Source organism: Drosophila melanogaster, chromosome 2R (assembly GCF_000001215.4).
Source record: "Drosophila melanogaster chromosome 2R".
In the NCBI taxonomy this organism is placed as follows: domain Eukaryota; kingdom Metazoa; phylum Arthropoda; class Insecta; order Diptera; family Drosophilidae; genus Drosophila; species Drosophila melanogaster.
In genome coordinates this window covers 24,716,280-24,728,588 of record NT_033778.4, presented here as the reverse complement: position 1 = coordinate 24,728,588, position 12,309 = coordinate 24,716,280, and the positions used below count along the sequence as shown (strand labels likewise).

The 12,309-nt window shown below is 47.9% G+C and overlaps 1 protein-coding gene across 2 annotated transcripts in view, besides 1 other annotated feature; it reads left to right on the top strand.

Annotated features, from left to right (window-relative positions):
- Positions 1-650: part of a mobile genetic element that runs on past the window's edge.
- Positions 1-12,309, top strand: part of Mid1 — a 41,280-nt gene that overhangs the window by 8,069 nt on the left and 20,902 nt on the right. For both annotated transcript variants that reach the window (NM_001274241.1, NM_001038883.2), the window contains exon 2: positions 1,430-3,250. In NM_001274241.1, coding sequence (NP_001261170.1) covers positions 1,991-3,250 — 1,260 coding nt within the window. In that variant the 5' untranslated portion in view covers positions 1,430-1,990. The remainder of the gene's footprint in view (positions 1-1,429; positions 3,251-12,309) is intronic.

Below are 12,309 nucleotides of genomic sequence, written 5' to 3'. Positions count from 1 at the left end.
CCACTTTATGTGCGCTATTCTCTTTTTTATATTATGTCGAACTCCGCCCCTGTTTTTTCCCATCACACTGACACTCTACTCACTCAGATCGCTTTTTTCTTCATAATTGCCGCCGTCTTGGTGGATGAGCATCGAAGTTGAAAATTATCACAAGCGGTTTCCTTTAGCTTCTGCTACAACTTATAACGATCCTTTGTCACGGTCGCCATGTAGTTAATTAGAATTCCAATACTTCTGATGTAGTTAATAAAGTCTCAAAACGCAGTTGGTCATTTTATCTTTATTTGGTTTTTATTAAGCGAGTGTACATTCCAGATCTATTCCTGATTTATAACTGATCTTAGTGTGGTCTACAGGCAGATCTCTTGTGACAGCCAAGTGCTGACACTAGCAAATTCTGCAATATGTATGTATGAAGTTCATACTCGATAACCAATGGGAGTCGAGTGCGACCCCTAAAGGCGTACATGCTGAATTCGCATATTTAGTATTAGGGTGTATCTAAAGATCTACTAGGGTGACCCTAAGGAATTAGGGTGGTCCTAAGTTTACTTATTAGTTGACTTATTATTATGATTCATATTATAATTATTATTAATATTATTATTATTATTGTTATTATTATTGTTATTATGTTCGTATATACTACAGTTCCTAGCCAACGTCTTCTTCTTGGCTGAAATCCGAGAAAAGTGGTATGCGGAGTGCTTGCCTGGCCGCTCCAAGTAACTACTCACGCACACAGGCTCACTCGCTCCTTTGGTACCTTCGCTCCCTCGCTGCCTTGCTTGCCTCGCAGGACCAAAGAGGCGAGAGAGCAAGCGCACGTAAGTGTGTGTGGGTGGCGAGAGAGCCACGGCTTACACCCACTCGCGCTCCTTGTGGATGGATCCCTGCGTTCGCTGTTTTCGTGTTTGCAGCGAAGCCAACAAAAACAACCAGAGGCTGAGAGAAAACTGAAAGAAGAAGCAGAGCAGCGAATTATATAAATTTCTTTGCATGCCCGTGTGCAAGTGTGCCTGTGTGTGTGTGTGTGTGTTAGATATACGGGATTTCCACGACCGTTTTTTCGGCTTTTTTCCTTCTTTGTGTGTGGTTCGCGTTCGCTCGGTTTTACCGTTCGCAAGCTTCGGGAAAACTAAGCGCTAGTGAAAATACGCAAGCAAATTGAAGTAAATCACAACATAAATTACCTAAAAGTTATTAGTTCAATCGCAAGAAAAGTTTCCGAATCATATTCATATCCATTAGTATTACCGTAATGAATTCGAGAGAGCGCGAAAATAGAGCGCATTGGGAAACCGAGAGCGTGAGCGCACAAAACATTTTCGAACATTACCCCCCATTTTTTTTGACTGAAAACACACACATTTATATCGGAAAAATGCCCCTAACAGTGCCTAACAACCAATTCTTTGTCTTTGTGCAGATTTCTTAATTAATTAATAATGTGAGCAACCCAAGCCCCATACTAAATAAAGAGAGAATACCCAATTCAACGAAGCAAACGAATTTCAAAATGTCCAAATCCAATTCCATTTCCAATTCCAAGGTTATTGTGCAACACCAGCAGCCACAACCAATCCGACAACAATAATCTACGTTTAATAAAATTAATACTATTATGCAAGTAACGGAAAATTAAAACGCTAAGCGGAGTGTGTTCGAACCCAAAATCGCGGTCCTCAACGAAGGTGATTTGCATGCTAGCCAGTGATCAGCTGGAAGGGAACTGGGAACCTGGCTGCTGCGGATTCATGCCGCTGGATGTGGACGCAGGGCAGCAACTGAAGCTGGAGCGGCTCTGGCGGGATCAGAGGGATCAGACGGATCGAGAGAGAGCCGATCGCCACCCAAGAATACCGCTCCGCAGCCCACACTACTGATGATGATGGGGCCATGAGCCCATCATTATTCGCATTGAATTGGAGTCGCAAGCGCGTCTCAAGCGGGCCTGCACCATGCTAGCACCGCCGAACCCGAGGTCAATATGCGGCCAGGACCCGGGCTGGTCGTGATGGCGCTTGCGTTTATTTCGGGGGCTCGGCGTGGCAGCAGCAGCAGCATCAGCTCAGCAACAGCAACACCAACAGCGGCAGCAACATCTGCAGCAGCAGCAGCGGCAGCAGCAGCAACATCCGCAGCATCAACATCCGCAGCAGCAGCAGCAGCAGCAAATACAGCAGGCGGCCGTAAAAGGGGCAGAAGTGGCGGCGGAGTCGGAGGCGGAGGAGTTGCAACCACGTTACCGTCCACTGGCGAGTCGTCGTCATCGTCATTCGTTCGCAGCTCTGGCTCATACCTGCTGCCCATCTTCCTGCCCCACTACCTCGACTTCGCGCTCCAGTTCCACCCCCAACTGCCGCCGCGGGAGTACAGCCAGGGCCGGGCCCACTCCGAGTCCTGGGCGTCCTCGAGGATAGCGGACAGGCTTCAGCAGCGGCGACGACGACGCGAGAGCAGCAGCAGCAGGGATATAGCAGGTAGGGCAGGCGGAACAGGCGGATCGGGAGCGGATTCAGGAGGTCTGGCAGCCACAACCGGTCACAGCACAGAGTCAAGCGAGGCCAACAACCAGGAGGACGGCGAGGATCGCGGCCTGACAGTGCAGTTCCCCTCGTCGCAGGCCTACGACGAGGACCAGGACATCTTTGCCCTGGTGGCCGAGGACGACCTGCTGTCCGAGGAGTCCTTCGATCGCCTGATCAAGCTCAACGAAGACGCCGACGAGGAGGACTACAATCTGCAGCAGCAGCACTTGCCGCAGCACAAGCAGCAGCAACAGCAACCCGGAGCGGAAACGGAAATAGACACAGAGCCAGAGAGCGAGACGGAAACGGAGACGGAGACAGAGACAGACACAGAAGCGGAAGTGGAAGTGGAAAGAGAGACCGAACAGCAGCAGCAGGACGAGAGCCGACTGATTGATGAGGGTGTCCTGCAGCACAGCGACCACAGTAACAGCCACTCGAAGGAGTTCGCCATCAGCTACGATAACAACAATAACAAACGGGAGGCCAGCGGCCACATCCTTGATGCCCAGACGGCGCAGTTGATTGGCCACAAGGATAACACCGTGCCCGCCGTGGCCAGCACCGAGTCGGCAGGAGGCGGCAGCATCACCACATCCTTGCCAGCGCCCGTGGATCTGAAGAAGTCCATACTCGGGACTGCGACTTCATTAACACGCCTTAATCCTTGGATATCAGCCTGTGATCTGGCACAGCCGGGCACAGGAACCGACTTGCAGGTGAGTTTGACGGCTTATTGCACTTTCCCATCTTTGGAATTCTCAATCCATCGGACTGACTGCCTTGGGACTCGGATCTGTGCAGTCATCATCTGGGATTTCTGTGTCCCTGTGTCTCTCGAAAACTCTTTATTCACTCTGAGAAAATTCGCTTCTTCGAAAAGCTGAAAAACTGCCGAGTTTCCTTGGCTTTGTTATCACCCTCAGAGCGAAAGAAGATTTCAAGGACTAAATATTTATGCCCAATACCAATCAATTATTGTTTCTATAAACCATTGCTCGATTACTACACAAAGTTTCGAAATGCTACGATATTTTTCTGAGTGCATGGTGCTGTCAGGCAATCGACAACAGAGCTCGGCTTAAGTGCAAACACAAGGAACACGCACAAAGACCCACTCGAATGCATATACAAATTGTGTGCATTTCGATGGACTCTCAAGCGATTCGACTGGCAGTGGCCTGTGGACAGTGAGACTTGGCCATATTGAAAGCAGCCGTCAATTATTGACCAAGTCGATGGCATTTCCAGGGACAAGGTTGCCTGCTTCGGAACGCAAAAGTAGGAGATTACTAGAATTTATTTCTTTAAGGTCGGTGCCAGTTCGGTAAACTTCAGCTTAAGTTTCCGCAAGAGGGGAATCTGCCCGGCCACAAGGCCTTTTCCACATTATTAGAGCCGCAATAGAGGCAGCTACTTTCGGTTTGTTGGCTTGCCACTCAAACTGCCAAAGGAAAGTGATTTTCGACGCTATATAGCAGAGTGTTCGCTGTGACAATTGTGCGCCAAATCTTCGACCACTTCAAGAGCCCCGACAGCTTCATCATGGCCGGAATCGTCATCATCGTCCTTTCCACGCCGCAGTCATCAGCGGTAGTGCTGGCAACTGGCGAAACGTGCTGCAAATCAACGAGAATGCTCGGGTAATTGAGCCTGGAGCGGGAGGTGGGGGGAAGGACGAGGCACAGGCACAGGCACAGGCACAGGCAAACACTTTCCAATTGATTTCTTTTTTCGGCTGGCTCGGTTTTGGTTGCGTGCCAAAAAACCCGGCCAACCACTCACCTACTGCTGCAGCTGCCCACCCAATGGGCCCTGCCAAGTGTAATTGAGATCCTAATATTTATTAATGCATTCCAGTTCTAATGCAAATTTAATTGAATCGAATAGGCTCTCGCCTTTTTCGCCGGGGTTTCGCCAGGAGCACAACTAAGTTGGAACTCGACTGACAGACAATTAGCTGCAACCCAGCTTCAAATGGCGATTGCTTAAGCCGGTGCCATGCCACACTATTGATTTTCCAATCATTGTCTGGTTGCTTCATTTCGACTGTCTGTCAGTTGGCCAGCCGGCAATTAAGCAATTAAAATGATCAATCCGTTTTCAAGACGTAAATGGTGTGCTTAAAAAAATAATTAAGTCTTTCACATCAGGTCCGATTTATACGTTAACATCGTTCAGGCAATTGCTATTTCATTGGATCTCTGGAAATTAGGTCACTTTGAGAAGGACGAAATCGAAAATAGTCCTTCTATAAGTAATATTTCGTCTCCTCAATTGGAGAAATGTGTTGTAGACTTTGAATTCAGCTGCTATCGGAATGTGCTGCTTTCAGGACCTTAGTTACATTAGTGTTAGGTTCCAAAAATCAATTGCCCTGTCAGTACCTTTTTTACTTTGTAGAGTTTTGGGGCAGCTTAGAGCGTATAAAACCCCTTTATCGAATGTCGGCACAAAGAACTGTCTAAACTTTCAATAAATCCGTGTCCAAAAGGACGAAACGCCTGCATCCGAGCTGCAAATTAGCCAGAGGTTCTCCAGTCGCCTGGGTCATAGTGGATTAATCTCTCCTTTTGGCCCTTTTCACTTTGCCTTTCTGTCATTCTCTTTTGGTGGCAGTTTTTGCGACGAGTTCAGAATTTATGATGGCGGAATTCGCAGGATTCGGCGGCCTGTTGATGAGTTGATGCGCCAATGGGTCGCGAGCCAAAGGCAACCTGCAGCCAGGCTCTTCTCGCTGTGTCGAGTGCAGGGCTAGGATTTTAGGAGCACCAAGGATTCACACGGGGTGGCGGGGTGGTCGGATGTTGTCACTCAAGTGCCTTTCGAAACTTAATACGTGGGAGTGGAGCAATGGAGGAATCGAGTTGCGCTTCTCCTCGCAGGCTACCTATTCCCGGCTGGTTGCTCTTGAGCTTGTTATGTTTTTCCACAGGACACTGGACACAGGGCACAACACAAACACTCCATTCGGGCGTAGCAACTTCATTGGATTCATTAAACTTTCGCCTGCAACTGTGCACACTGTGCATTGAATTGAATTGCCGTTGAAACCCCTCAAATTCAATTAAAAATCCTTAAGCTTTGTACGGACTTAATTCAAAATTTCCATGCAGCATGGCAAACTTATGCTGCGTTCAACTCTAGCAGAGCCGAGCGAATGTTTATTTGTGTCAAGGATGTGAACAAAATCAATTATTTTGTAAGCAGTTGCCGCTTGCCGTTGTTGTTGCTGCTGCTGCAGTGGCTGTTGCAGGTTGCTCCATCTGGTTACATCACTCCACTGCCGAGAAGCCTCGCCATCCACCTACCCATTCAGGCCATCGGGAAATCGGAACTCAGCCAGACACAAACAACCGAAAACTGTCATAAATTTTCCGCCTGCAGGCAAACGATGCCAGTTCTGCGGAATATCGCCAGCTCAATGCCCAGATGTCTATATGCATCAATTGTGGTAATTTCCCATTGCAGTTTGCCATCCTGCAGCCCGGAGTTTAATTCCCATGATTTCTGCTCTTGGTCTCGCCTTTTCAATCGAATGAAAAGATTGCAATTGATTACAGGAAATGCCATATGCAAATTATTTCGCCTCATGCAGTTTCATTAAACTGAAAGCCGGGGAAAACAATGTTGAAGTGGGGGATATGTTGAGAACATATTTTGCGAAGAGCTTATTTCTGCTTTTGAATATTTATTTTGTTCACAAATAAGAATGCACGTGATTGATGAACAATCAATAAGTTGCAAAATGCTTTTAATTAATTGAAAGCTGCGGTTACAAATGGTTCTACTGACCCCAAAATGCCTAATCCCACTTATCCATTGGGCTTTGAATATTTCCATGATATTTGCTTTCTGAGTCTATTCCCATATGCTTCTTTCACTTGAAATTGAACTATTCGCTTGATTCCTAGTGCCGCTGGAATGAAACTAATTAAAAATTGGCAATTGACTGAGCCGAATAATGCATGAGCACCCCTTTGTAATCCGTCTTGAGGTCTGGGCCAAATGTCTGCACATTAGAAGCCCGACGCAGACAAAGTTTAATTAGTTGGCTCCAGATTAGCAGGGCCAAGATGCCGGTGGCGGTGGAGGCACCTTCGTGCTGGAATCGCTTGAAACGCTAATTGCCAGCAATTTGCATTTCGAGCTTGTCAAATGGGGCCAGAAGTTTCCCAGCTCGGCGATTCGTGTGCATTGATTGGCTCATTAGGGGAGGTTGAAGGTCAGGAGCGGGAGGAGCGGGAAGAGCAGCAGGAGCAGTAGGAGCAGCAGGAGGAGGAGTAGGATCAGGAGCAGAACGTGATGCTTGGATGCAATGTCCAGGCTGCTAAATACACAAAACAATTACATTATCCCGGGGTGGAAATGCGAAATGGGAGCCACATCCAGCGCATCCGGCTAATGCAATTATGCCCAGCGCCTGGGCCCCGAGCACGTAGATTGCCAAGGGACTGGGACTGGGAGCTCACTAAGTGGAGCACTGGTGCAGTTTTCCACACCCATCTGCTGGATGCATCCGTTTCCCCGCTCCCCATTCACCATTCCGTTTGGGTTTTCATTTGTGCCGGCGCAGGGCGTAAATTATTCAATGAGCATTGTTTCAGCAAAAGTTGCAAAATGAATTTCTACTCAAGAATTTCATTACGAGTTCGAATACAAGCGAGTGCACTGGAGCTGGGAGCACGATGTAGGGAGCAGGATGCAGGGAGCAGGATATAGGGACAGTTCCACAATGCCTCCTGCCTCTTGTCCCCGTGCTCCGTTTTTCCACTTTTTCACCGCTTGCTCGCAGCTGTCCACATGTTTACATCTCATTTCATTAAATTCATTCAACTCATTGTTCGCATTAGAAGGGACGCATGCCACCCACACACGTGAAATGCCGGTAAATGTTTGACAAATTAATGTTGATAAAATTGTGTGGCATAACGACAGGCGCCTGATCCTGCGACTCGCGTCGCAGTGTGCGTGTCAGTGTTAGGCAAACAAATATGTGATGTGACAGACAGACAGGTGCGTCGCCTTTTTGCCTGGCCAAACAGCTCTCCTCCTTCTAATCCTTACTCTCACTCCAGTGTCCTTTCCTTTCCTCTTAGCGCCCGTGTGTGTGTGAGTGTGAGCGGCTTTCCTTTTGGGCGCGGTTTTCCACGAATTTTCGTGGCATTTGTTTGCCCGTTAATGGGGTCTCGTGGCCGTATAGATTGATATATGCATAAATAATGAGCGATAAGTACAGGCGCTGTTTAAATATGACTAAAATGATATGACGCCCCCGCCAGCGAGCTCTTCAAGTTGATGGATCGCTCCAGTTAATGGCACTGAAACATAATTCCCGCATTTACACAAGACCCAATCCGAAAGTTTAACAAAGTAAACCAAAATAATTGGTAGATAAACAGAGATTTGATTCCCACGCGTTCATAGCACTATTCGATCGAACAAGAGTTGCTATTTAAAATGTAGTTTTATTTGAAAGCAAATGTTAATAAATTAGTTTTGCTGCAGCAGATCCTCCTTTTGTCAAAAACAAACCAGTTGATACCAGTTGATTGAATAAACGAGGCTGTCTCGTTAAAAAAAGCAATTGTGGGCAACGGGAATAATTTATTAGCCAGATGTGTTAGAACTAGCAAATATTTGATGACTGAGTGGGTGCGAAATATGTGAAATTTGACGCAGAAGAGGCACATTTAATTGCTTGCCAAATCAAATATAAATGCCACAGATTCTCGGTGCGGCACTCCATAAAAATCCCCCACCTTTTCGGCCACTTTAGTTGCGTGCAGGACCCATTTGTCTCATTGGAGTGCCCCTCTGGGAGTCCTCGCTGAATAATGCACGAACTGTAATTGTCCTGAACGACCTGACAGCACTCTCGCCTTAGATCCTGGAGACCTGATTTTGTCGCCGGCAATCTTGTGCTTGTGTTTCTTAAGCACGACAAGCGATTTCCGCCTTGCCCGCTCCGATTTCCCTGATTTCCGCCAGTGAAAACGCTCCGCTGCCTCTGCTTTTTGCCTGCCAATTGCACATCGAAAATTGTTGCATAATTGCAGAGCAGACTGGTGCTGAGCTGCTGGATTACACTTGTTATGCAAAGCAATGCAGCTGGCAAATGCGTGCAGCTCTGCACTTCTGCAGTTCGACAATGTGCAAAACAATGCCGCATATCTGCTACCGGGCGTGGAGGCGTGCTAGCGAGGGGCGTAGCCGGGTCATGTTTATGATTTTGACAACGAAACGGCAGCGAGTCTTAGTGTCACCTCTACCGCTCACCGCTCACCTCTCACCTACCACCCACCGCTACCCATCAAGGTGAACTGGCGAGGGGTGAGCATTGGGAGCTGGCCCGGCCATGTGACAAACAATTTGCCTACGCCCAACCCACTGCGACACCTCCCCTCCCTCGCATCCACTTGCCAAAGCCTGTCCCTTGCGGCTTTCAGCCACGTCAACGCGGCCATGTGACTGTGCCAGTTTGTATCTGTGTGTGCTCGGGGTGTTAGCCATCTTCTGCCTCAGTCTGAGCTGCTATGTGTGTGTGACGCCTGTCGCTTTTTACGCTGCTGCACAACACATCCACATCCAGATCCACAGCTACGCCCTCATCCACACCCATGGAAACCCAAGCACTGACGAGCTGCATAAATATCTAAGCGAGAAAAGGGTCTCAAACGAATATCGGATACCTCTATGGAAATGCGCTGGAAACTCGATACTGCACACTATCAACACAAGTAGACGTGCGAAGATATGACTTTTGAATAATATTAAATTTGGAGGGCAATAGGGATTGGGTATCCAAATACAGCCATATATGTACATATGTTCATAGAACAACGTGAAACCACAAGCGTTCACTCAAAAAGGCCAGGTTTGGATTGTATAGTTGGCGTACTTTACTTTCAAGCTAGAAGAGGATTTCTTCTAAATGTAATCAGACTTCAAATACTAACAATATCTAATGGTGGCAGGGGGAAGTCTGGGCTTGAACTTGGCATGTTGCCTCAAGCTCCGGGAAATTGTGCAATCGAGACTCAAGCTCGAACACTCGTAACATCCTTTTCCAGGAAGGGTATCGCTCACCCACACTTTTGCATGCATGCATTTGAAAATTTGAGTGCTGCCTGCGACATGTTCTTGGGCTGTTGTTGTCGTTTCCATTGCCGCTGCATTTTTTCTGCGCCTGCATTGTTGACAGGCGTTAAAATTTGACATACACACACACATACGCCGACTACCGACTGCCGACTAACACAGAAGCAGCGTGTCCCTATCAGGACGTGTGTGTGTGAGCTAGGACATTGTTTGAATTGCCCGTCGAGGTTAAGCTGTAACATTTAAAGTGTTGTCGGTTCCGTTTGCCGTTTGCCATTGTAGCTGCATGTTGCATGTTGCTGGTACTGCAACTGCAACTGCTGGTGTTTAGCTCAAGTGCTCTTCGGGTGCTTCCCTTTCTGGCCCCAGAAGTTGACATTCCTGCTGCCGAGGAGGCTCTGGCGGCGGATTTGAATTGCGCCCCGGCACTCGGCAAAAGTTCTGAATAATATTTCGCTTGCACAACTAATCAAGGCATTAATTTCTCAGGGCATCTAGGGGTTAACCGGGCCCAGTGCCATGTCACACATCCATCAGAGATTGTTGCCGGCCCGAGCTGTCATGGTGTCATGGGTCAAGTGGCCGGAGAGCTCCTCCTTGGACCTCAAAGACCCCGCCCCGTCCGCCCTGCAACTGACATCATCATTGTGTGTGGGCCGAGTCCATTTTCATTGTCTAAGCATTTAGGACCTCGGCTTATTAGACATTGTGGCCCGCCTCTCTGGGCCTCGCAACCTCACAACCTCGCAACCTGCACAAAGGATCGCAGCCACAAAGGACATCCCCGGCTATCTACACAGGGCATAAATGTGTAGTTGTAGGCGTGTGCCATTAGCCATAATGCATACTCCATTATGCCGGCATTGTTTGAGTTTTTGCGCCCCCGTTCTCCTTTCTTTTGGCGTGTGCAATGTTCAGGAGGCTGAAGGGCAGAGAGAAGTGGATGCACGGAAAGAAATTGTACATTACCAGCCGGTTTTTTATGCTTATATTAGGACAGCTGGCTTAGCTTTAGAATCAATAGTACTCAGCACTTGGGTCCTGGAAATCACTTATTTGAAGGGACTAGTGACATCCGTGGTGATCCGTGATGGAAATTCGAAAATGATTCTACCTCGCAACATGTTTGTGCCACAAGAGCCCAAAGACCAAAGCCATTTGGCTGTCAGTCAGATTCAGTTTCGGTTTCAGTTACAGGTCCACAGCAAAGTTAATGACAACTTGCATAAGAACACTTTACCCCGCCGCAGAGACAGCTGGCGAGTGTGCTGCACACATGAATGTTTCAGCATCTCGCCGGGAGTCCATGGCCAGTGGCCACTGGAATTCCTGTTGCAAAACCTCTCATCCTCCCGACCAGAGTATGAATATTTCATGTCGCCCTCCCAGCTGCCCGACTGCATCCCATATGCTCTATATGCAGCCGAAAACGGTAAGACAATAATGGCCAATGGATTCTAACACTTTTGAGCCTGGAAATGTTGAAGCATGTCAGCCGGATGTTGTGTTGTGTTGCCTTGTGGGAGGGCTAACAAAATTCATGGAAATACCAAATAATGACGGATTCTTGGAGCTTAATGTGGGGGGCACTCGTTGCTTTCACGGAATATGCATAAATTAAATATTAATCGGTTTTAGTGCTCATTATGATGTTTGCAATCGTGCAGAAATTGGAAAGTTTTCAAAGTTTCTCTGCCGAGAGCGGTGGGGGAGGGGTCTGGCCGGACTTTCAGGACATCCGCCCCCGGGCAGGAACTGTAATTTCTTATTTTGCCTGCTGCGAATTGAAGAATTTATCTTTATTTTTTACCCAGCACATTCCCCTTTGGTCCTCCAAGCCGCATTGTTGTGCAGTGGGCCGCAGCTGGTCTGCCATTAAATCAACAATGGCCGCCCGTACACGTGCTCGTCCTTCTCAGCGAGTGTGTGTGAGTTTGTCCTGTATATCTGCCTCTGTGCCTGCGTGTGTGTATGTGAGTGTGCTTTGCTGTATTAGTTTCCCTTTTGTATGATTTTTCATTTGAGTTAAGGCCCCATCGTGCTCCTCGAGCCCCGCGGCCTGGGCATATTTGTGCGTATTGCAAGTGAAATTCTCTGCTGCTTATTGTTATTGCCTCGGGAACATGGAAAACGATTGAGCGAGCGGAGTGCGGCGGGGAAATGGGAAGGGGTGGAGGAAAGCGTCAGGAAAATCTGGGCAGAAGGGCGCACAGGACATTCGGAACACAGAGCTCGGCGAACAGGACACGCAGCAATTGAGAGTTGTTGATTGTTGCATATTATTCACTGCCCGAAAGTTCAAAGGGTCATCGCTGCTGCCAAGTTGATTCCGTTTCTGACTCTGAATTTGTTCTCAGCTCGACAAAAAAGGGAATTTCCTGTGCATACTCTAGAGAATAATGCCCGTATTGTTCGGCCAGCGTGCAGTCGGATTATTCGGGCTTAAATTGATGTTTAAAATTTTGCGAAGGAGCTTACGGCAACCGAAACGTTTGACATTTCCAATTGGATGGGTTCGGTGTTTAACAGGATATTAACAAGGACGCTGACTTGTGCATACATGTGCATCTGCAGTTATAATCGCTGTGAACTCGAACCCAAGTTTAAGTTGGCCCCAAACCCAGCAAAGGCGAATCACCTTAGATTGGATAATATCCAGCACATTGTAAGCATCTCT